This window comes from Falco rusticolus, chromosome 1 (genome assembly GCF_015220075.1).
Source record: "Falco rusticolus isolate bFalRus1 chromosome 1, bFalRus1.pri, whole genome shotgun sequence".
Taxonomy (NCBI): Eukaryota; Metazoa; Chordata; class Aves; order Falconiformes; family Falconidae; genus Falco; species Falco rusticolus.
The window spans coordinates 115,183,892-115,210,070 of record NC_051187.1 but is presented as its reverse complement, the minus strand read 5'-3'; the positions used below and the strand labels follow the sequence as shown (position 1 = coordinate 115,210,070).

Sequence of the window (26,179 nt, the reverse complement as noted above, 5' to 3'; positions counted from 1 at the left end):
CAACACTGAAGCAGTACAGAACAGGTTCAGCAGCAATCTGAATCTTCTCACAGAGCACTGCCTGTACCATGGATTACTTGGAGGAGCAGCCCTACCAACAAAATAGCGGGTCAGTTTCTTTTGACTGTACAATCAGCAACTGCTCTGCTGAGATCAACAACAAGCACAGAAGCATTATGTACATGTGTCCATAGAGACACTGTCTGCCAACTTAAAAAAAAAAAAAAGAACGCTATTTTAGAGAGGTCAGTTGCTGGGCAGTACTGATTTTCAGTTACTCACAGAAGATTTAATACGCCCATTACCAACAACAGTGGGGAATTTTTCTTCATCCAAGTTTGGAGGCCTGATCAGTTTCTGCATAACTGAATAAATGTATTATCTTTCTCATTGAAAAAAACCCACAATCCCCAATACGAAGCAATTGCAAAGGCAAGTACAGACAAGGAGCTGACTCACTGAGGCAGCACAATACCTCTGCTCCTGCTCAGAAGTTAGCTGAGCAGGAGGAGAGCAGACCCGGCACGACTGTCGGTTTAACAGTTGCTATTCATAGTGCCACCAACAGCTGCAAACCCATGAAGAATCGTGTCATTTTATACATCTGCTGCTCCTTTGCAGGAAGTTCTGAGCAACTGCAGAGAGAAATGCTGCAGTTGGGCGAAGATGTGTTCATAACGAAGACACGAAGACCTGAGAGGAAAACACACACACAGGCACAGACTAGCCCAATTTCACTGTCACAATTCCCAGTGAAGGGAGGGTAAATTATAGGGGCTTTTCTGAAAATAAATCAGGCCACAGGCAACTTGAAGAGGATTAGGTAGAGCTGGGAACAAACCCATATTTATCTCAGTCCTTTAACCACTAAACAATTTCCAAGACCAAGCAGAGGGTAAGCATCTCTATCAAGGCCCCACATCTGCGCGTGAGGTCTGGCACAGGGCACTCCTGGTCCAGCTGCAGTCTCTGTATAAGGCTGTAAGACAAAGAAAGAATTCCACCTGCAGTTATGGACTTGAACTTCGCAGTCCAAGTCATTGTCAGCGTGGTTTCCAATAACCCTGAGACCTCCCAGTTCTTACAGTCTCTAATTAGTTCATAACTTTATAGCGCTAAAAGAGCTCACACTGCTGCATTCTCCCACCAGGAAACAACTCCAGGCATCATGCTACAGACAAAGCCCCCAAGCCCACAAAGGCATGGCTACAGCAGCAGCAAAGAAAACCTCCCAGCTACTGTTTTTAATGAGAAAGTTTACCCAGAAACTCAGCAGCATACAATCAATGTAGGTTAGTTTTCTATCACTGCAAGCAGGAGGTAGAATACAGAATGAAAATCGAAGTGTCAGTGGCCTACCTTCCATCAAAAAAGAAGAACTTGCCGCGGCCATTCTTTTCTCCGTGCACAAAGTTTCCCTCAAATCTGTCTGTTGATGAATAGGTGACTGTACAGAATCCATGTGGCAATCCATCATCATCTAGATGCCCTGAAACAAAACCCAGATGAAGAACAAAAGAACACATTGAATGTTATATAAATTGCAAACCTGTTCTGACTATGCTGACACTTGAAACGCAGTAGGCTCCCCAGCACAAAACAATAATCCACATCAAAACATTTCTGTTAGGAACAGGGGTCAGAGATTCATTACAACTGAAGTCTGTATTTGTGTAACACACTTTGCTCAAAATAAAAAATGAAAAGGGTCAGGATAAAAGAAAAGGGATGAGACAGGAGAGAGAAGAATAAGCAAAAAGACATGTTTCTGAAAGAATCAAGGTTCACACTATTCTAACTTGCGTTAATACACATCTTCAAAAATATAATAATTCTTTATCTAATATACGTATTTCCTGGCGAGAACAAAATAAGATTTATACTTCAATCCACTGCATAAGAAAAGGTTTGGTTTTTCTTTTAATAAATACATATCTTACAACAATGTGGGTGTGCCACCTCATCACCTATCCACAGGTATTTAAAGAAATGAAAGTATGTAATATCTATAATACTATGCCCTTGTAATATGTCAGTCAACTTGCTGTTTCATATTTTAAATGCTGCTCTCCGGTGCCTTTCTGATGTGTTCACATTACATGCCCCCATCCCCTTCCTTTTCCTAGCCGTATCAGTTTTTCCCATTACAGCTGTCACACACGGGGAAAGCGGAGGGGCAACACATACGGATCTTCATCTGCACGGGTCTGTATTTTACAGAACACAACTGGCCAACTCTGATTAAGTTAAAGCATGATAAGGCCCCTACTGCATCTCTATCTGCCTCTTTAAAGCCAAAAGAAAATGGAACAAGAGTGTTTTAAGCAATTGTTACTGTCTAGTTTACCTGTGTGAGCTTGAAGCTCTTTGCACTGCACTAGCAGAACATCGCTCTGACTGCAGAATGAAGATGTTCAAGCTCAGCAGAGCTGCTTTCAGCACAATGATACACCAGGCGCAGGTGTAACAGGCGCCCATCGTGACATTTTATAAGGTATACATTTTGCATGAAAAGTGATGAATAAATAAAAGCTAGTGTATATTTATGTTCTTCCACGTTTCTAAATAAACACTGACCTCTGATCCTCCAAGCCTCTTGGTGAGGCATACAAAGCCTATTAGAGATGACAGACAGCACGTGCACCCACTTCTACAGGCTTTGGGATGAGCTCTTCACTGACCAAATTCGCCCTAAACCAAAAACGTTCAGCACACATATGGAAAAGCAGAAACACTCCAGTGTGGGGGGGAGTGATTACAGCCGGATGCAGACAATGGGAGGCACTTCAGCGTTACCAAACCTCAAGTCCTGCACCTGGAGAGAAAACAAGCTGTGCAGACAGCAGTGGGAAAAGCCACCTACCCATGTGGCTTCAGAAGTTCATGTATTCATGCCCCAATTGCAACAGATCCACAGGGTTCTGCAGGGACAAGGGTACCCTGAGGGCACACGCATACACACATCTTCTTAAATCAGCCTTAAGCTTTCCTTGGGATGCTTCACAGCCTCTCAGGGACATCACAGACAGGGCATGGTAAGGATGCGGGCAGCATCTGGTTAAGAAACCCTCTCCTATGAGGCAGAAGACCAAGCCTTTTAATATCAGAATGACTGATGGAAGAATGCCATACTGCACAGGATACTTTGTTAGGATATATTTCCAAACTTTTCTCTATCTCAAAATAAATTTCATAGAAATCAAAAAAGGATAGAAAAAAGAAAGGATAGAAATAAAAATATGAGAGACCGACAAAGATAGATGAAGGAAAAAAAGAACTAACTGATTGTTCCTCAAAGTAAACAAGGCACCTAGAAAGCAAGTGTACAGGAGAAACTAGTGGTGAGATACCTGAGCTCATCCAAGAGCCAAGGTTCCCTCCTTCAACCTTCCCATACGTGCTCCCCAAAGTTCCTCTCACACCTGCTCTGGCACTTGCCAACCACCCTCTGCAAGCGGTGCAAGTCACTAAGTTGGCAGAAAATTCTTCCCTTCGTTGTTCTGCTACTGGTTCGGGAGGACGACCCTGCACCCCACTGCCACAGCATAGCTGGGCGGCTGGGCGCCCACCTGCCCCTCTCGGGGGTAGCGACCCACCTTGCTTCCAGTTCAGCCACTGCACAGAAGATCACTGTGCTCTTAAGTTCTCAGTCCAAGCTAGACTGAAAACAGTTAAGAGTTTAAAAAAGTTAATAAAACCGATCAGGCACTGCTTACTGTCTAAGCCGAGATAAGCAACAGAGTAAAAAGAGAGAGAAAAACGAGGGGGAGGGCAGGGAGGGTAGCTACATCACTAAAGGCTTTTAGTAACTTCAAAGAGGAACCCTTTAAAACAGCAAGGGCAGCAGGCTGCTCTTTCCAAACAGAACTTTTTTTCCTCCCATTCAGTCAGAGCCCCCTTTTTGCAGAAGGAAAAAAATTTAGCAGTTATGTCAATGTAACAGAAAGGTCAGTGAAATTACTGACATGGAAACCTCTTTTAGAACAAAAACAACTACGTCAACATTTATGATTTTAATTAAAGGCTTCAGTTTTATCAGCGTGGGAGGGGTATACTGCTGTAAGTTGACAAACCCTAAACAACACAGCACGAGTTTTCCCCTCACTATCAGAGCAAAACTTCTATAAAATACGTTGAGTTAAAATAAATATACTGACAGTGTTGGTACATTATACTATTTAAATAAATAAATAAATAAATAAACCCCCAAAGAACACAAAACTTGCAACTTTGTTCTCTGTGACTATTCAGTTTTGTCAAGATTTTGCTGGAATGCAAAGCCCAGCACAAAAGCTGCCATGCTTAGACACAGCACGCATGTCAGGACTTTTGCACAGTAGGATACAGACTATCCCAGAGATTTAAATGGTCAGCTTTGATGCAATGGCCTCTATACAGAGTCTTAATCTCAGCCACAGTACAAAGAATCCAATTCTTCTAATGGGCTAGAGATTTCCCCCTACCGATTTAAAAATAAAAATAAATAAAAAAATCCCCCACCCCAACAAAACAAGAGACATTCAGTCTCTCTAAGTCAACAGATGGGGAAAAAAGCAACTTCAAGTTTAATTACATAGATGCAACTTTTCCTATATGGCTGAGGCCTTAGGCTCTAATTCTGCTTCAAATGAAGTCAATGGAAAAAAATCCTTATTTCAGTGGGAGCAGAGCATTCCACTTCCCTTTCTCACCTCTCTCCTCCATTTCTGAAAACAAATCCAAAATGTTTAAACACATTTTAGAAATATTGTATGACCTCACCTTTGTTACTTCTTTAAAGGTCTCTCAATAACTCCTCTTAAGCTCTGACCATGAACTTTTAAAGAAAAGGAATTACACTGATAGGGGCTAGTTCATAACACAGTATGATGGGGGCCCCTTAGCAAAACCACTGATGTATACAAACCAAAAAGAAAAGCCCTTTACTGGCAGTATTACTACTACAGTGTGCATCCTCAATAACAGATTCTGGCCACAAAGATGCTAGACAGATGTTCTAGAAATGACAATAAACCACCCCCACCCCCCGAGATGTGCTGATTTCTGTCATATTTCTAACTTCCCCTGGGTAACTGCAAATCACCCAGCCATCCTATTCACCCCCCAAACAGCATCCTGCTTCTGTGTCACTCACAAAAACACATGCTTTCATACACACTGCTGCACAGCACAGGCTTTAAAAACTTGTTTCCTTAGCTGACAGCAACACTAAGCAAATGCACAATGTGGCTGAAGGCTTCACCTGTGATATGAGGATCAAAACTACCGACTCTTTGCAAAAAAAAAAAAAAAATTGTAATCCCTTGATCTGAGGAGCAGGAAGGGAAGGAAGAGGAAAAGACCCATCTATTCGGGCACAGCATTTGAACCACCTCACCCTGCCCTCACAACCATGTTCTACACAACAAAGCTTCTCTTCGGCTCTGTTGCCACATACTTAGACAATAAATCCAGATCCTAGCAGCAGCCGCTTAGCTTGCATCTGCTGTTAGCCTAAGCTGCGGTGCCCGTCAGTCTTCTTTGGAGACATGTGCTTTGAGGCCCAACCCTCCTGCCACAAGGCACCAGCAGCGCACCGCTGCACGGTGAGAATTACCGGCATCGTCACAGGCCAGCTCCTGACTTGGCATGCTGAAAATCCCAACAGCTGAAAATCCAGGATTGCTCTGTCTGGCAGGACCGTGGTCCCTGTGAGGAACCTTTGGGGAGCTGGTGTTTCCACGTACAGCCGGCACGCTCTGCTCGGGGGCTGCCCGAGGGCTACCAACCCACCCCGAGGGCTACCAACATGCGCTCCCGGGTGCCTCGCAGGATGACAACTGCCTACTGTTGAGCTGCAGCACAGCGTGCCAAGGTTTCCATGTGCAGTGCCTTCCAGAGGCAGGCGCCTCTGCTTTAAAACTCTTACAGGGTTGGGTTCTGCACTCCCAACAGCACGAAGGGAGCGTGCATCGCCTGTGAGATGGGCCTTCCTGCTCCGGTATGGGGTCCCACCCCGCTGCCCGCGTACCCCGCGTACCCGACCACGGTTACCTCCCCGGTTGCTTTCTCTCCCCCCTTCCCACCGGCCCGGAGGTACCCGCAGGCTCCGGGCGCGGCTGCCCCTCGCTGCCAGGGCGCAACCGGGTGCAGCTGCCACTCCCGGGAAGCCGGGTGAGCTCCGCCTGGACGGCATCCTCCATCCCGAGCCGTGTCCCGGCGCCAGGGGACGCGGCCGCCCAGGACACCGGCGGGCGGCGCTGCCCGGGCCCGGAGGGGCGGCGGCCGCCCCGGGGACAGCGCCGGGCAGCGGCCGCCCCGACAGCCGCGACGGCACCGGGCGGCAAGCGCGGGCCGAGCACCCCGCCTGCACGGGGAGAGGGGGCACAGCGGCGACGGCAAGAAGCGGATATATTTTTTAATTTTTTTTTTTTTTTTTTCACATCGAGAGCAGAGCAAACGTCACCGCCAGGCTCCGGGGCCGCAGCCTCACGGCCGGGCCGGCACTGCGGCGGGCGGCAGCCCAGCCCGGCACGCCGAGCAGCAGGGGGCTGGGGCCGGCGGCGGACGGCCCCCGGCCTGAGCCCAGCGCCGCAGCCCCGCACCGGCGCCCGCAGCCCCCGCACCGGTCACACACCGCCACGTGCGCGGCGGCGGCCCGGCGGCGCGGCCGTTGCATAAGCCCGCTGATGTCATGCGCTGCCGCCGGCCCCGGCCGCCCCTCCCGACCCGCCGCCGGCGGCCCGCGGCCCCCCTCCCCGCCCTCGCCCGGCGCCCCCGGGACTGCCTCGCCTCCTCCCCTGCCGCCTGCCGGGGCCGGCTGCCCCCGCCCCGGGGCCGGTACCTTCCACGGTCTCCTCCAGCGTCTCCTCGTCGCTGTCCATGGCGGCGGCGGCGGCGGGCGGGGCGCAGCCGCTGTAACCCTGGCGGGGGCGCGCGCGCCGCCCCGCCCCTCCCCGCCCCCGAGGGAGGAGCCGCCCCACAGCCCCGCCCCCACCGCCGGACAGGGCGGGGCAAGGGCGGGGCCGAGGCGCGCGGTGGGCGCGGGGCTTTCAAGGTGGAGACACCCCCCCCAGACACAGGCGCGCACACGCACCCGCCCCGCGGCGGAACGGCTGGCGGCGGCGGGGGGGTGATGTCCGCCAGCCACCCAAGTCACCTGCGGCGGGAGCGGCGCCGGGGAGCGCGGGCCCGGGTCCCCGCACACGCGTGGGGGCCGCGCGCGGAGATCGTTACTTTCCCGCCGAAGAACGTCCCGCCAGCGCGGCACGAGGCGGCGTGGGCGGCGGGAACAGCCGGGCGCGAGGCCCCCGGGGCGCTCACCTTGTGAGGGGCCAGCGCGGGGCAGGCACATAGCGCCCCCCCCCCCCCCAACAACCCCCCCCCCGCCTGCGGCTCCGTGCGTTGAGGGGTCCGACTGCCGCCACACGGGGGACCTGGGCCTCGGGTTTGCGGGGGGCCAAGCGGCGGGTGCGATCTGTGGGCTCTTGCCCAGGGGACGCGCGGAAGGTGCTCTGTCCCCTCAGGCCTCGGCGTACTCTGTCCCCTCAGGCCTCGGCGCGCTGCAGGGACACCGCAACGCGCGGGAATCACCTTAAAGGAAAGTCGGAGTGTTTCTAGGTCTCCCAGGCTGTCAGGGGAGCGCAGGAGGTATCTCCATGTCCTACTGGAGGTGACCCAGACAGTCGGGGCTGGCGTGTGTGCTCTGCTGGGTGAGGAGGCCCAGGGAACCGGGCTTGTGAGGCCTGCAGAGGCAACGGCCTGGGGGCACCCTGCAGCAGCCCACTGGCACCTCCAGCAGCTGCAGCGCTGAGAAAACGGGCTCTTCACACGGCAGTGGGAAGATGTAAGGCAACGGGCATTGCTGAAAACAAGAGAGGTTCAGGGGTGACACAAGGAGAAACTTGCTCCCCATGAGGACAGCCAAGCAGTGTAGCAGGCTGTCCTGAGAGGTGGTACAGTGCCCATCCTTGGGAGTGATTAAAGACCAACTAGATATAGCCCTGAGCAGCCTGATCTGACCTGAGAGCTGAGCCTGCCCTGAGCAGCAGGTGGGAGCAGAGACCTCCTGGGGTCCCTTCCCACCCGGAGGACTTGGTGAGTCTGTGCCGAGTCAGCCACATGCTGTCAAGTGCCTGACATGAAGTCAGGGACAACATCACACCAGGAAAAAAGGACAGCTATAGCTTGGTGAAACCAAATAATTAGATATGTCTGCAGAAAGAGAGAGTTTGGAAATCTTTAAACAGGAGAATAATGAGGTTACTATTTGACCTAGTTGACATGAAAACTTATAAAATATTAATCTCAAGAGCTTTGGAGAGGGTGATGGAGAGATGTACAGAAAGCTTGAGCAGAACAGAAGGGCTTGTTTCTGTATCATAGGTGGTTAATTTAACTAAAGGACAGTGTTTTGCTGTTCAGGAGAGAGGATTTGTGGTTTAAAGCCCATATATTTAAACCAATTCTGATCTCAACCCACCAAAAAGGAAACCGAGGCACAAGAACAAGGCATAGTCATTGGTTTCCTCACACCTGCAGGTTTAGTGTGCTCAAGTGCACTAATATTGTGTACAATAGGAACCCCTACACAACATATCTGGTTTGTGTCGCTAACTGTGAGTGTCTGAAGAGATTGATGTTCAGTCCATGTAGCATTGAAGTTATCAAAGGTGATGTGCTTAAGCTATTAACGTATCTGGTGAGCAGAAAGGAAATGAGGCTACGAGGCTGGAGCTCAAGCACACGGTAGGGCACCCTTTTCAGTAGGAGAGAGCAAGTGTTCAGGAAGTACAACGGAAAGCAAGGCAACGGGCTCTGCTGTGACCTACACACACGAATAATTGCAGCTCAACAGGACCTTTAAACGGTAGTGTGGTGGGCACTTACCTGCAGAAGCTCATCAGGATGTGGGACAGCAGCATTCATACTAAAAGCACACCCTCTTCCCCTGCCTTTTGCCCAAAATCACACAGGAAAAATGCTGAAGTTATAAGTTCTCCAAATATAAGAAGGAGCCCTCCAGCTGCTACGTGCTGTGATCTTCGCACAAGCTCTTCTCCTGCCTGTAGCTGCATAACCACATACTCTTTTTTTCCAGAGTGCCCATGCCTCGGTGTGTGATTACAGTGCTGCCTTTTGTCCTGTTCATTCCACATACAGCCTCAAGCCCTGCTTATTCTGTTTACTGTCCTCCACTGCATACAAGGGTAACACTTATGAGAGCTTCTGCTCTTCTCTCCTGTGTGGTACCCGGCTTCCTCACACATTAGTTTACTTTTGCAGCACAGTGATGGCACTAGGCATGTTATCGTTTCTACAGTAGGAGAACTAAGAGACTCAGGCTGAGACTGTTACAGTGTCTGGTAAATGCCAAGTACCAGATTGTTGCCAAGAGTTCTTAGCATTACAGGGCATTTCACATGTTCAAAACATAATTTCCATTAACTTCAAATACAGTGTAGGAACAGCATAGCAATGCCAAAATAAAATGGTGGTAAACACATTGTTCTAGTATTTCATGGTGGATATTAGCAAGTGGGGAAAAAATTAACATCAAACTAGAAAAAACTTGACTTGCACCCATTACCCACAGCCAGGCTGCTGCATGAGAGCTCAGCCAGCTGCTGAGCTATTCCCTTGTGGAGCAGAAAACAGGCGGTGGTCAGCCACGAATGGTTTCGTTCAGCCAACCTGCCCACCACAGGAGCAACCCCAAGCCAACACCTAGTAGGCTGCAGTGTTTAGCGGTCTCATCAATTTACTTCTTCACTTGTTTTGGCAGACTGCAGAGGCACCTCTAAGTTGGTGTTCAGCTTTCTTAAGTGTCCAAACAGACAAGTACACACGTTGGGATTCACAGTATGTCTTCAAAACATTAAGCATTTAAGCAAGTTTCTTCCAGCTGCTAGGAAATGGTTGCCTCTTTTATTTTCTTCTAAGCAGGGACCTGATGCTGCCTTGCTCTCCTTAAATGTTAACTCTGCAGCCAGCAATCTAATCTTATTATTGTTTATGCAATCCCTTGCCTTACCTATTATTTAATGCCAACCTCTGGGAGGAAAAAAAAGCCTGTTGCTCCCTGCACTACTCTGGCTGTGCATCAAGGATCCGTTGGAAACAAGCTGGTGATTACCAAAGGAAACAGAGTGGCAAAACATACAGAAAAAGGGGATGAGGTTGGACATGCAATCTCTGTTCCTTTACTTCCTTTGCATTTCAGTGTGGAAAAGCAGTAACAGTCTCTTTTAATCAAGTTCCTAAGACTCCTAATAAAACCAACGGTGACTCCTAGCTATGCTCCTAAGGTCACGGAATTAATGTAGAGGCTGGTAGCACCAGGACTTTGTTGCCCATGGGGAGAAGATGGTGGGACGAGGAGGAGTGACTGCTGTGCAAAAGGGCCATGGAGCTGCTTGCTGAAAGCAAGACAAATCCAGAGATTTGGTCTGTCTGAGGAGATTTTGGAAGGAAGTGTGTTTGGGTGATTTAAAATTGCCGTTCATCCCCTATGGTCTGCCTTCTGGCCCCTTCCTTACAGCTTTCCCCCTCTTTCTCTTCTTCTGGTCCTTTTCCCTCCTCTCAGTACTGAGCCCTGCCAGCTCTCGCCCAGCTTGCCTGTGTGCCCTGCTTAGCTGCACTTTTTGCCTCATGCAACCTAAGCAGAGCTCAGGTACAGCCACCTTGTAGCAAATGGTTTCTGTCGTCTCTAAGTAGGACAAGCTTTACTGAGACAGGAAAGGAAATGACCGCTTCCTAAAACTAGCATTTGAAATGCTAAAATAAGAAATAACCCTTTCAACACTCCAGGCTGTTGCTTATTTAATCTGCAATGCTACGTGTTTACAGGATACTCTATTTTCTGAAGGACAGTACTTGAAGGCTTAAATTGAGGCACAGTGGGTTGTTCTTTGGTGATTCCTGAACTGTGAACAACGTTCCTTCAGACATTTGTAACACATAATGGCTCCTCTAACATATGAAAACTTTTGCACCTCTATAGCAAAGCAGCAATATAATCTATTAATACAATTTACATTCAAAACACTCTCATTCTTGCTGCTGAAGTTGGTTATCACTGCTCCTTTGTCAGATGAGACAAAGCAGCTGCAATCAATACTTTCTTGGGTATCTGCTGTGGGGCTCCGGCACTGTGAATCTGCTGAAGCTGCAACATCAGCACATGTAGAGGCAGCCATTTATCTACAGTTTTTGTAGGAGGTTCCCCAATTCAGGGCTGCAGTGAATGGTCAGGCCCCTGTCTGTGTGCAAACACCTTGGGATGGTGGGTTTTACGGAATGGCTGGACAGTTTTCTTCAGCCTTTCTGCAGTGGGATGGTCAGAGCTACCCCAAATAATGCCAGAAAACCAGCACTTTTAAAACCCCAGAGACTGGATAGGTCAGGAAGTATCTGATCAAACCCAGGGAGACCCAGGGGTCCTACTGGGATGAAAGTAGGAAACTTTATTTTTTGGTCTAGCTTAAGCCAGGCATTGCTGATATAGGGAAAACTGAATGGTTCAAACTGCAAACCGTGGAATCTGCCCACAGGACGCTCACTGAGAAGCTGGGCGGCAAAAAGCACGTGTACTGCCTGCTGCTGGGTCCAGCCTCATCGTCCCGTTACAGGGGACTTGTGGGTGGATTTCTTTCAATGTATACTCCCAGGGCTTCCCTTGTGCTTTCAAGGGGGGAAAAGAATCACTGAGCCTAAGGAACCGTAGAAGCTTAGCTCAGCAGCCTGGCAATATTGTAGACGTGCTTAGATATGGAAGAGACAAGTTTGTGTCCAAGTTGTTTATCCTGAATGAATATTGAATTATTTCCTTGGGAATGTTTAACTTGATAGGAGAGACTAGACAAAGCGCTATCCTGAATACCTGATTTTCCAGATGCTTCTTCATAGCTAGGTTAATGGAGGTTGGGCTGTTTATTCACGAAATCTGAGACTCTGTGGGGATAATTTACAACTCTTGACTCCCCCATGCCTTGCTGGCTACTTTAAGTACCTTACCAGGTTCAGTAAATGGCATTTGCAGGTGTGAATTGTATGAGCAGCCTGAGCTCACTAACTTGAAGGATTTCTGTGGGTGATTGATTGCCTGTCAATAGGTTGTATTGCTTTGGAGATGGAAAAATCCAGAGAATGGATGCTACAGGAAGAAATACATATGTTCTCAAATTCTTTTATCATAATGTCATAGCATGTGCAAGCTATGCTTAAGGCTTGGATGATAGAGAGGAATATCCTGCAGGGTAGAGACACTCTGCCTCATACCACGTACAGAGCCAAATGCCATTCTTCCTATCTGCTCACCAGTATGGACAGAAGACTTCCCTCTGCAATTGAGTGCTCTACAAGACATTACTGTGTTTAAGTGACACTCCTCAGCAGATGGCCTATGGTTCCTAGTACCAAAAACGTGCATCTTTTCTCTATGGTTTCTTGCTGCATGCATTAAATAATAAATCCATCTGAGATGGTTACTGAGGGTGTCAGAATTTTTCTCTTCTGTATTTCATTTCTCTCTTTCCTCAGAGATAGTGGAGGAATAAGGCAGATAAAACTCACATTATTATAAAAAACTGAGTTACTCTTGAGATTCTTTTCTCCTTGAGTTTCTTTACAGCAAAAAGTGCCTGCATCTTGCTATATCCCAATCATTTGCCTGCCTGTAACAAAACCTCTAAACTCAGTACTGGAAACACAGAGAAGCGTTCACATTAAGTAATGAAGTAAACAGTGAGGGAAGTTTCCAATGCAAAGCTGAATTTGAACTTTTAGTCCACAAATTCTCATTAGGGTTCATCAGTACAGGAAGTCTTATGTAACAGATAAGGTTTCCTTGGTGTGCACATTTCTTATGGTCCCCTTGCCTAACATTTGAAATTACCTCTCATGCCCAAGATTGGAGGAGTTTATCGTATTTCCCAGCCTTTCGAATATACTCATTATCTAGAAGCTATTCTGTTTTCTAAATCAAATTCCATCCTAATCTAGTGGCTGCAGAGGCTCTGCATCTGCCAGATGATGTACGCAAACCACAGCATGTTGTCAGTAATGACATTCAAGCTATACTCTGTTCTCTTGTTTGGTCTGGGAAACTGGTAGTACTCTTTCACAGGCTACAAGAGTTTAGACTAGATGGGAACAAAACAAGGAATAAGGTAGATGGAAGTACAGGGAACCTGGTGGAGAGTTCTCTCCCAAAGACACGGAAGGGATGTGTCTTTCTGTCTCTACAGCATCACTTGACTAAGTTCACTGGTGGGTTTGTGCATCTGATTTACATTGCAGCAAATTGCCCCATGTCTACACTTTTGAGGGAGGTAGAGCAAAAGGCAATGAGGGAGCACATGCACGTGAACTTTTTGTAACAAGCTTGTTTGAATCCACTTTTTTTCGTCAGCCAAATAATTAGCGGCTGGCTCCACATAGTGGCTTCTCATGTAATTCCACTGAGTAGGGGGGGTGGTATTTGGTATTTTCTCTCTCAAAATAGCATTGCATCAGTTTTCCAGTGAGGTGTCGTTTACAAGCCTGAACAGTCTCATAGCCTTTGCCTTTACAAGCCTCTGAACAGTAGAGCAGTGAAAGCTGGCTGGAGTCCTTCTGGCCACTGCCAGTCCCACTTGTGTCTGGAGAGATTAGGGATTAGAAAGATGGTTGTGTTCTCATGCACATCAATGAGTGCAGTATCAGGTGCCTGCAGAAATAGGGATAGCGTATCAGTGGATGAGTTTGCCCTCTATTACCTTAAGGGTGCACTGAGAATTCTTAAAATAAAAAAAAAACAATCAACCAGAGAACTAAATGTATGGAAATATGGTACCAACCGAAGTCAGTGTCTGGCACTTAAGAAGTAACCATGCATATCCCACAACTTTGGCTTAGAGGTCTTACAGCAGACAAGTTTTTGACACATGGTTATGGAAAAGCACTCTGCCACTCAGAACTCTTACTTCATTTCCCCCTCTGGAGCCTTCTTCCTGGTAGAAGAAATCTCACAAAAATCTAAAAAACTCGTTTCTGCTGAAGCTGTCTTATTTTCCTCAATGCTCAGCTATTTAGCAGTGATCTGAGACATACAAACTTACAGCTCATGCTCCTTCAGTGCTACAAGCATGACTGATTGTATCAAGCATTTCTGCATGTCAAAGACAGCATACATGCTGCTGAGATGTAGCTGTTTACCTGGCCTTTTAGGGTGCTACAATGCCAAAGACACTCCTGTGAAACATCTTTCAGAGGCCAACATACCTATCCCCTCATTCTACTCATCTTTTAAAAATGAGCCATTTTTAAAGCAGAGGACTAAAAGAAGAAGGGAAAGGCATGCACCTGTTTTTATTGCCAGCTTCCAGCTTTGCAAGTGACAGTACCTTTTCTGCACAGTACCTCCTTGTCGCTCAGCCAAAGCCTGAGTTACTGACAGGGCTGTAGCGCAGTTCTGCGTACAGTTTGCTAGAGCTGAATCCCGGAGCTTTGGAAGAATCCTCTAGCAAAGGCAAAAGGTCAAAGGGACTCTCAGATCTTGCTGTTTGTTTCTAAAGCCCTTAACAATATTTATTTGCACATCTGAAAGCGAGGAATAATTTTCAGCCGAGTGAGGAGTTTTAAAGCTATGACAAGTCTGCTAAAAGTATCTCATTTCAGTAGAAGCTGTGCTGAATTAGATGCTTTACTGTAAAGCCCTTGTTCATGTGTGTGCTGTGCACAGCTGTGTGATTTTGTATCACTTTGCTAAGCTATGACCCCCCATGCTACTCGGAGGCTTTGATTTCAGTTGCATAAACATCTGTGTCAGCCTGAGAGGAAGCCAAGCTGATCCACACAAATAATGCTGGACTGTGTAATAATGTGTACTGTTAAAAGCATGACTAAGCTCTAATCAGAAACTTTCTGACACTTGTTAACAGCAAGATGGGTTCCTGTCTGCTCCTGATCATGCCATCTGTCCTCTCTGTGGGATGTGTGGTGTTAATGTGTAGCTTTCCATTAAAACATGATTCAGTAACTGGTACCAATCATCATCTCTGGGAACCATATGCACTTCTGGGACCATCCAGTGAGAATGGGGACTCTGATGTTCCTTTGAAGGTGCCAGCACACGCGACTCCAGCTGTTGAGTCTTCAGCTTACAGCACTGACAAACTCTCTTCTCGCCCTGAATGCCTGCTGTTTTGTGATAAGCTCTCTCTCGCGATGCAGTGACCGCAAGTCTGTAGGTGCAGTGGGTGGGCTCTTCCTTGGCCTGTCTCCGCACGGACCAGTTGTAAAAATAGATGAGGCGATGCACAGGTGTTTAAGAGGGCAGCGGGGGAAAGGAGAGAGGAAAAAAAGAGTCCTTTTCTTCCTGAGGATGCATATATAATGTATAAAGGCAAACTCTTTAAAGATCTGATGCGGCAGGACAAAATCTTGCCTGACTACATCATGTTAACACGTTCATCAAATAGCGCTTGCCCTCTTGAGACCCAGTTGACAGTTTGGTTCACACAGCAAGACCACAGTAAACAAACAAGTGCTGTGTATGTGCATGGCCACAGAGGGGGACCTCGGGCTCCGAGATGTAAGGAATCATAGCTGTCGTATGTACGGAATCATAGGATAATGCAGCAAGCAATAGAATGGCAACCTGGTGTCACATGAGATGAATAACTGACATGGTTAATGTACACGTGCAAATGCATCTGGATACTACTCTTTAAAGCTCTTATTTCTACCACACTGATTTTTGATAATCTGCCTCAGTTGAGAAGCAGATGGGGATGCTTAGCACTTGCATTTTCTATTGATAGAAGTAGCATGCTATAAGTGTGTGCACGAAACACCCCAAATGTCCATTGCTACAGCAAATCAAGTTTTTATAGCCTCTTCTTTTTAAAGACAGTTAACAATTCATTGTTGTATACCCAGTTGCACTACTATTCAATTCTGTCCAAGTTTCACAGAACGCAGGTGCGCAGTTTTAATCTTCTATCTCTGTGTAAGTCCCTCACTTCTCACTGTTTTTCAACAGGACCACTCTTTCCAGAAACTAGTCTGACTTGCAAACAAAAGAGAAAGTAAGGCAAGGTTCAGTACAGTGCAGCACTCACTCTCTAATCACATCCTTTCAATTCATTGAAACAGTGACTATGCAGACCTCCATAAAACAAAAATAATTTCTTCCAGACGTTTCTAGAGGCATGGCTAGTGTTTAGAATGGTGTTGCCAGAAAACGCTAAGAACCTGTATGTTTTTATTTAATCTTTGGTCTACAAATCTATGTTAAAATGCGCAAGAAAATATAATGTATACCTAAGTACTGTAATAAGTGGGTTGGCAAAATGCAGTCATGAATCCATACAGTCCTCAGCTGCGGCTGTGTATGGAGATCCCACGTGAAAAGCTGGGTTTGTTCTAATCACCAGCATGCCAATCATGTCGGATAGCGCTTTGTAGTAATTTAAACTCTCCGTGCTCTTTCTGAAAACATGCCTCAACAACACACAACTTAGTTGGCATCATATGTTAGTGGGGACTGTTATCGCCCTCCTATTGCTTATGCTCCAACTTAGGCAACTACCTTGAGCCTACTACTTCACACCAGCCAGTCTTGGGCAGAATTTTCCTTGGCAGTTTTTTCCTTCAATATACACAAGCCTTCTTTTGAAATTCTCAGGGCTGTTCTGAAATTGTGCAAACCTACAGTTAATGGTAGATCAGCTACACCTTGCAATGGCAGAAAATTAAAGCCACTGCTGTGGAACTGCTGTGCACACTACTTGCTTTCAAACATTGCTGAGAGCACTTACTACTTTTTTTCTTAATAGTGATAGTTCCAAATGTACGCTGCCAGTGTAGCAGTGAACGTTTATGCACCCACCTAGTGCTGAGAGAAGGGCTGCATTCTGATCAGTTTGCACAGGGAGGCACGCAAAGTAAAGCCATTGAAATAAGCTCCCTGTTCAGAGTGCCTCTATCTTGTTAGCAAGGACATCCACACATCCACCTGCACAGAGACAGTGCTCCAAATAACACAAAATTTGGGTTAACTCTCAATTAAAAATGTAGATGTTGAATCTCTTTCCTCCTCTGAAATGCCAGGTTGGCAATATCATTGGACCTGGGGGCAGACAAAATGCTCTTTTGATGAAGGATCTATTCTTGGCTGTGTGACAGACCCCCTAGGGAGCCTGCTACAAGTCATTTCAGGCAGCGCTTTCTGTAACATTTTGCCCTGGCTCAGGTCTATTTATTGTCATTGACTTCTGCTTGTGCAGGAGTAAGCCACTGCTAGGTAGCTCTGAAAAACCTGTGCTTGATCCTTCTGCAAGCTTGACTGAAGCCTTGAGCTTGACATGCTTCTCACTGACTGTAAAGCCACTCTCCTTCTCTTTTTCTCTCTCTCCATACCTTACACATACCATAGATGTAAAGATGTGGGATCCCATCTGGATACCTGTTTAGAAGCTAAATTAATTTTTGTAAAGCATTAAGACCCTCAGTTTAAATAAATCTGAAGTATCGCTAGTAGCTCGGAGCTTCTTTGGCTGCAGACCTATCAAAAGAGTGTAGAAAGATGGGGTGGGCAGATGCACGCTTGGGGAATTCATACTTCTGCTGAGTTTTTACCTGCTGCCTCTTCTGTCTTGGTCAGTCCCGTTCCATTAGTTGCCTGTTAGTGCGAGCTAAGCCACGTGCTGCGCTGATACATACCCTGCCATTCAGAAAGCTTAGGGCTGGCCTTGGTAATCGCGCCGGCCTGTGCTTCAGGGAAAACTGGCACAATAGCTCATCGAATGAACTGAGTCATTCTCCATGTACTTCCTGGAAAGATTATGACCAATGGTAATTGCTTGTAATGAACAGGCACCCATCTTTTCCAAAAGATTAACTTCCATTGCACAGGGGTGAGGTAATCTGCACAGGTTTATATCATACTCCCTGCTTATGCCCAGCTCCATTTTAAGATGGATCTCTTCCCTCAGGAAAGTTCATAAAATGCTTAGGTCTTGTCTTCATTTCTGAAGCCCCAGTGGTTTTCTTAGGCAGATGCATGGCTACAGAAAAATTTCACACATTTCATGTGTGAAATGCAAAGCAACAGGCTCAATAGCCCTTGGAGCAGGGAGAGGGCTCTGTTGGCAGGGAAGGAAGCTGTTCTGGGGGGTGGAAATGAGAGTCCCATGTACCATTAGAAAGGCCACTGCAGAAATGTGGGAGAATTGCAAGTCCTGACCATGCAGAAGGGATAAATTAATGCACATGCTAGCTTGTTCTGGCCATCCTTCCTTTGAGCAGTGCCCTGATATACCCAAGGACAAATGTTCTTTGATGTACCCATCTTGGACAGGACCTTCTGCTAACATAAACCAGGAAGGCTGGTGTAACTTCTGAAGCACCTGATCTCCCTGTTAGGGTGCTGAAAGGCAGCAGCTACCACACATTCACATACTCACTGCTGTCTCTCCCCCAGTGTCCCACAGAGCCAGGGCTGGAGCACAGCTCTTGGCATGCTTTTGCAATCCTACATGCATTCAGAGCTGGTTTGCTGCAGAGGAAAGGGCAGGAGCGAGAAGCAACCCGCCCTGGCTACAGGCGCGGAGCAGCTGTAGGTGTAACGCACGGATGTTCGGTGCTGCTGGAAGCAGTTACTAATGGCTGCAGATCTGCAAGCCCAAGTAGCTTATCAAATTATACTTGGGCCTACATCCCCCTCAGTAATCAAGGCTCTGCTGGCAGCTCCAATTACAAACTCTCTTTATCACAAGCTAATAACTAAGCTGTAAGCACTTAGTCTATGGCAGCACACTGTGGCAGCAAAGTCGTGGAGCATTTTGTTCTTAAAAAATGTTATTTCTATGGGTTGGGTTTTTGTTTGGGTTTTTTTTTTTTTTTTTTTTAGGAACAGCGATTGCAAATAGTAAGAGAAACAATTAAAAAACCTGAGACACTCAGAAGTTCCCTAGGCTCATAAGATGGAAATGTGACCTGCTTTATTATGGAGGTTATTTCAGTATTTTTGCCTTTCTAATCTAAAAATGTTATTTATCATTCACCAACCAGTCACCATGTACTTCAGTATTATTACCTGCTTCCCTATTATCACAAAGGTCCGACAGTAAGGCCAGACCTAACAGAAAAGAGCCAGTGGATAAACTGTCACGAGTTGCCGTTTCTATCAAGTCTAGTTTTGAAAAGTGTTTACACATTTATTAGGCAGACCCTTCACTTCCTGGCTGTTTGTGCCTTCGCTGACATGAGCCCTGGCAGGCAGAGGACAGAAGTTGCGCACCAGCATATATGCAAGTGGTTGTGATTATTTCAGCAACATGTTTTCCTAAAAGCCATTTGGGGACACGGCTTTTCCATCCTGAGAGATTAAGCATGGAAGGTGACACAAGGCATTCCTGCAGCCATGCAGACACACACACACACAGGTGTACTTCTCTGCAGCAAGGATCAGCACTAAAGGATTTAAAGGATCAACCTAATAAGCTTTGGAGATTCCCTAAGCTATGCTGTCCCTAGAAAATGCTTATTTTTCCACTCCTAGGAAGTGCCACAGCAATTACAGAGAGAAGTTTGTATTCAAACTAGTGAACGCAGACTTGAGTTTGTGCTAAATCTGAGTATTTGCCTACAATATTTGATAGGAATGAAATAACATTAGTGTTTTGCAACTGGATTCAATAACAGCAGTGGCATCTAATTAGTTCCCGTCACCAGAGGGCATTGGAGGACAAGTTGATTTTTAGAAAGCAGGGGCTCTATCAATTCAGTTAAACCAGCAAATATTAATGAAGCCAGTGGACCTGAGACCTCCCTCTTGTTGGAACAAAATGAGCAGTTCTGGCACAAGCAAACGGGGAACAGGGCCCTGGGTCTGCCCCCCGCAGAGCTCCAGGCAAAGGGGCATGTCCTTGCTTGTCCACCTGCAGCTACACACACATCTGAGGACAAGCTTGGGCACAAATCTGGAACGTGACTAAATGGTGCTTCAGCGATTGCTGTGCACCCAAGTCACAAGTGTGTTGGGATAGCTCTTGAGGTACCAACCACTTACCAACGAAAAAATGCCGATATTTGGCATTCAGCTTCTTGGGTCCCCAGGTATGGTGCAGCAGGTTACTTCAGAAGACAGAATGCAGGAGAGGCAAAGTGCCCAGTGAGCTTCCTCCTGGAAGGAGCTGAGCAAGGGGCAGCAGGGCAAATTTGCACAGTCAGTCCATAGCTCCCCAGCCCAGGCCAGCTGTCTTGTAACACACCTACAGCAGACATGGAGACTACGAGGCTTTTCTAGGCTGCAGCAGTTTTCTTCTAATTCCTAGTTTGATTCATGAAATTAATTTCCATGTTAAACACAGATTCAGACGTTTACAGCAGGAGAGGATTTTTCTAGACCACCCCACTTGACTGAAGGGTACCTCTTCAGATTAGCAAAGGAATAAAACCAATCTGAGCCTGGAAACAGTATCAAAAGTACTTACTTTGTCTGGTGCCAAAATGGCAAATATATTTCAGTTATCAGAAAGAGATACCATCCATCAGCATCAAACAACGAGGCTTTCTATGCGTTATGAACACTTTGCTTTTAAATGGGAGGGAGCTGGCCAAGTGGCCCTGGTCTCTTATCACCATAAAATAGCAATGCTCATTGATAAACTATGACTGTGGCAAATTTATGTCCCATGTCAGATCCCCAAGGCTATGAGATCATTGACTTCAATTAGAGAGTGAATACTGCTGGGTAAGAGTCAAAGGCCTTTAAGTCTAAGGCAGGCAAAGCAGGGTCAGCTCAACACCCTAATAGTAATAATGTTCCAGGTTATATCAGGCAATTGTTTAATTTGGATCATATTCTATTACCTTGTTTTTCCTTTAGACATGGGGGTTTTTTTCGCTCCAGTTTTCGCTTCACTTCTTTCTTGCAATATGCTGGGCAACTGCAACAGTCAAGTGAGAGAGGGAAAGCAACAGGGTGTATTAATTTATTGGCTGTTTTAGATTTAAAGCCTTGCTAACTCTACAAAATACAATAATCAATGTATGGGCCTTTCCAGCACATCACATATTCAAGAGGTAGCATATATACACTGCCAACAATGCTAACTCGTTCATTTCTCTTTAAAAGCCAGGTGGTCTCCAGAAAATGAATACTCAGAGTTGTCACATTGACATTGATTTGGACTATGGGAAGGACAAGAAACTATCTTAAAGCCCTTATAGAGAATGCTTCCAAGTTGTCCATGAAGTTTAAAATAATGGGGATCTGACATGAATTCATGACTTGTGTTGATACTGGGACATGCCTCAAAACAAAATGCATCCCGTTCTTTAGCCTGTATAACCTGCCTTATTCTTCTCAAAGTTTATCATCTGGAAAGACATATTTTCTCACCAACACCACATCCTTACACTTTTTATATAATCAGTAGAACAGACTCAAAATTACAAAAAGCAGGGACTAAACAAAGCAATACATCTGTTGGGACACTTGTTTTTTTCACTGGTCTAAACATTCATTAGTGTGCTTTTAGCAGGAGAACTATTACAAGAAATTCTGAATTTTAATTTATTTTGAAACTTAATTTTTGCATTTTAAACTATGTTAAATTGAATTTCTTATCCAGGTAGAAGTAGTTTTTAAATTTCAAAATAGAAAGCTGGTTGGAATATTCACCTTTTTTGCCAGTTAAAGAGTTGACCTCCTTCTGTTCCCCTTTGGGGAAATGTGGGATTTAAAGAGATAAGTAAAAACAGAACCAGAATCTTAAAATAATACTAAGTTAGCAAATGCCCGAAATGAAATTTTGATAAAGAAATAGAACCACAGTAGTGCCCATAAGAAATTAAAAAGAGATACATTTCCAAAATGACCTAAAATGCTTTTCTTTACTTTAGAACTAGCATAAGTTGTGAATGATACTGAAACAATACAACTTGAAGTACATTCCAATATTCTCTGCCCATGGTTGTGCTGTGCTTATTTTAGGCTATGGGTATTTTAGAAGAGAACGCTGCTTATACAGTCATGCCCACGTATGGTAATGTGCACATAGCTCTATCCACCAGGGAAACTAAAGCACAATTTATATGTTGATGCACTTGAAAGTTAAGATAGTTGAAATGCTACTTCTCTACCTGCAACTCCAGATTTTGGCAGGTAGGCATTCCCCTACCATTTTATTTATTGCTTTATTTACTTTCTCCAGTCATTTTTCTTTTAGATCACTCGAGCAAGGCTTCCTAAAGCAACAGTACCAGTCAGAGAAAACAGATCAAAACTTCCCTTTTGGTCCCCCTCTAGTGCAACGCTGCCTGCTTCCCGTAACTCCTCAGTGCTTACAAAACAGATCTGCACCAACTTCTGTGAGCTGATGCTTTTCTGCAGCTTCAGCAAAGGACCCACAGCCTCTCGTCTCTTTGCTCCCTTCTTATTTTGAGATGCAGGTGAGGGAAATTCCAACATTTCCTTGCAAGCAGCAAGGAAAACCTCTGTGCACTGCTTTTGCCTTGTAGGCACTTCAATAATTTGCAGAAGCAGTAAACAAGTCTTGTGAGACAAGTCACACTGTGAGGCTTGACCGCTTGAGCTGTTCCTGGTCAGAAATAACAGCTAATGTATGAAGCACTTGCATGTAGCTCCCACTAGCCCTCACAGGAGATACCATTTTTCTGGCAAGTGAGGCAGCCAGGATGGTAGAGAAGAACGTGATCAAACAGGAGAGGGGGTTACAAGTCTGTCCAGGCTTTGTGACAGATTTTGAGAGCAAGAAGTAAATTTGCCATCAACAGACTTTCAATTCTTTCATGCTTGGTCCTTTCTATAACACGTTTACAAATAAAGTGTTGTCACTCTGAAGTTGTCACAGTGCCTGTGTCAAGTGCCTGGGTAAGGACTGCGTTGCTTGAGGCACCAGTAAGCAAAGGAGAGCAAGGATGGAAGCAGCTTGCACACGCTATTGATTACACAAAGAAGAACCAGCCTGCTGAAATCCAAGAAGTGTCTAACACTAATTAGGAATAGACAGAAATGGGACATATTATATTTCGTATCAATACAACACATAACGTGCAGTTTCCCACAAGCATCCCCTTCCTCCTCAGGAAAATAACTAATGGATTTTAGGAGCTGAGGGGGGCGTTTTCTGTCAGAGGGGTGCAAGAGTGCTGTGGAATGGAAGGAAATACGACTGCCATGCGCAGCAGGGAGAAGTGCTACACACTCATGTCAGAGGCCCCGGATCTCAACGGAAGATATTTATAACTGCCTCTGAAGAAGATGAAAGTAGTTCTTATGCTGAGAAAGGGAACAAAAAGCATTACCTAAAAATAAACGTCCCAAGTCAATGCCACCTATTTCTACATCCCCTGTTTCAGAGCTGGCTAAATGAACTATATCAAGAAACATTCGGGTTGTTCGAAGAGTAATAAGGCCATTCTGGAATTGGAATGTCTTTTACTCTCCAATGCTGCTAATTTATCAGCAGTTTTCTGTACTCTGCAATATCATCTCTCACTGAGTTGAGAAAGGCAATTCAGTCAGCACAAGGATGTTAGCTGATCCAGACAGTGACCAGGGTAAGGTGACCGATGAAAGCACACGTTAATTGCGCTCCCATGTTACTCGGTTTAACTCCTGCGAGCCTCCAATGAGCATTGCCAGGCTACGCTTTGAGCTGGCACTCCTTCTCCACCGCTGCTTCCACCAGAAAACGCAGAGGGCTTTTCAAGCTGAAGGAGGCTGAAAACTACCCCCGACTGGTCTGTGCTCGTTCAAGAATTTCAAAGCACTCTCCAAATGACTTTGCAGAGTTTCACCAGACTCCAGATCTGTGAGCTATCGCACCCCCCTGGGGGGCAAAGCCGCTGCTGAGCAGGTGGAGCTGGGAAGCTCTCTCAGCTCTGCCGGTTTGGCTATGGGGCAGTCTGTGCTTAGCAGGGGTGCAGAGTAAAAGAAACAAACTAGAAACCGTAAACAGGATACTGTTCTCCCAGTCGCTGTAGATTCAAGGAAAAAATGGCAGACAGTGGGTCATTGCTGCAGACCGCCTCTGTCCTGGTTTGATTTCAGGGAACTCCCTCCTAAGCAAGCAGCCTGCCTAGGCTAAGTGAGCCTCATTTGGGGCTTGTACCCTTTCTCCGAAAAACAGCCGGGCTATCATCTGCTCTTCCTTCTCTTCTGGTGCCATCCCATAGAGACGCAAGCTGCCCCCTCCTCACAGGCATACCTCTCTGCTGTGGGGCCCTAGCACTGGGCCTTCACTTCTATAAAGGTCTTAATTTCAAAGCCTTTCAAAGGTCTCCATCGTAAAAAGCCCTTTCAAAAAGGCCGTCCTTAATAATGCCTGCTGTGGGAAAGCTGGGTTTTCAAGTGGATTCAGAGTCTCCACTTTTAGACCGGGACTTGCATTTGTCCCCACTCAGATGGAATAGGCGAGCGGCTGGAGGGCAGGCAATACGCCTTAGGGCTGTGCTCAGAAACCATCTCTGCCTCCAACTCCAACAGGTCACAAACACACGAACAACAACTAAACATACAATCTGGATAATACAGGGGCAAAATAGCAAGCCAGCCCCGTATGTACGCATACCGCTGTGAAGTCAGCTCAGTAGGTGAGTCAGACGAAAAGCAGAATCAGAAAAGAAGTTTACAGGCCCATCTTTTTAAACTCTGCTCTACGTTGGAGATGGCTTTTCTCCTCCTCCTCCACATCTGGGCCCGGGTGAGGCGGGCACTGCTGTCCTGGCTTAGCCACCCTGCTGCTCCTGGCGCTGACAGTCACCTGCTGAACAAAACCACCTGCCGCCTTTGCTTGCCAGCGACACCCAGGCAGCCTTCCTTCCCAAAGGGGTAATTTCTTAAAGTGAAGGAGAGGCTTCTGCTCAGGAAATGAAAACAGGGTTCCTGGGGCTGAGGTGGCGGAGGGCAGCTCTTCTGGCAGTAGTTCTGGCGCACCCCAGCAGAGGGCAATGGCAGATGTACAGATGCATCCATCACTGCACGGCACCCCTGCCGTGTAAAGCAAAAGTTCTCCCTTCCCTGCCTTGTCACAACCTAGGGAGCCGGGCTGGGCTAACACACGGAACAAAACCTACCTAGAGCTGAATCAAGGCCCAGCGGAAGATCTGTCAGCGCATAACTAGCCAGCAGCAGGAGCAAAGCTTTCCAGATCTGTCCTGAGTGACAGCAGCCTGTCAAGGAAAGGCCTCAGCAGGATTTTCATTGTAAGATCAGAAAACGCACGTGGTCTGGCTTTCTTGCTGTGCTGTTTTAAAGAAAACAGATAAGTGAAGCTATATTTCTCCTCTGGCACATCCACAAACGCAAACCGGAAAGGCTAAGCTGGAAGTGGCTGGTGTGGAGGAGGGAAGGGCAAAGAGATAAGGTGGAGACTCAGACATCAGGGAGAACCCTGGCTGCTTTATCTCTGTTCATGGAAATGGTTTCATTTTGGAATCTTAAGGTTAGCCTCGATGTCCTTTTGAAAGGGACTGACAGGGGTTCAGAGCAGAATTTGTTAAATGTACACGTACCTAAAAACGAGAGCCAAAATTTGAGGCAGTTAAGCTGGACTCTCTTACACCGGATTTTTGCACTTTTCAGTATAAAACCTGGGATGTCTCAATTTGGGGCTGAGAAATAGAAATGTCCAGAACCAGCAACCACTTAAAAACCCATGCCAATAAGACTGTATGTCACATGCACTGAAATGCAATGACCATTCATTAATTATGCAGGCGTGCCACAAAGGCATGTAAGAAAACTGTTTTGACCAAGGATGTGAAGAAACGTTTACAAATCCTCTCACAGCAATAACCATAAATAACAAGTAAACAGCGACAGGAGCAACTGCTGCTGTAATATTGCTGTCATTTGTTGTGTGTGCATCAGCAGGCGCTGCAAGGGGAAATGACTGCTGGAGGAAAGAGAAATATGTTGCCAAGCAACACGAGACCCCGGCCGGGGGGACCCCCTCCCCTGCCCAGGAGCAGACAAAGCTTCCCAGGCCTTCTGGCTTTAATGTACAACCACTCCGAAAGCTAAGCCAGCATCCATCACGGGAGAGTGGACACGGGCAGAGCGAGCGAGCAGGAGAGGGGATGAGAGCAGAGCCTCTAATTGGCAAGGAGAGGCTGCAGAGGCCAAAGGAAGAAATGGCAATTGCACCATGAAGGGGTACAGAAAGGAGCTAGGGGGGCAGAC

The 26,179-nt window shown here is 46.5% G+C and overlaps 1 protein-coding gene across 2 annotated transcripts in view; it reads right to left on the bottom strand.

The window, feature by feature from the left end:
- Positions 1–26,179, bottom strand: part of SETD7 (SET domain containing 7, histone lysine methyltransferase) — a 53,122-nt gene that overhangs the window by 16,379 nt on the left and 10,564 nt on the right. The window contains exons 2-3 of one of the 2 annotated variants that reach the window (XM_037397488.1): positions 20,839–20,915; positions 1,360–1,489 (exon numbers count right to left, since the gene is read on the bottom strand). In XM_037397488.1, coding sequence (XP_037253385.1) covers positions 1,360–1,489; positions 20,839–20,915 — 207 coding nt within the window. Of the gene's footprint in view, positions 1–1,359; positions 1,490–6,823; positions 6,950–20,838; positions 20,916–26,179 lie in introns of those variants that run through there. The other variant, XM_037397497.1, reaches the window with a different exon arrangement.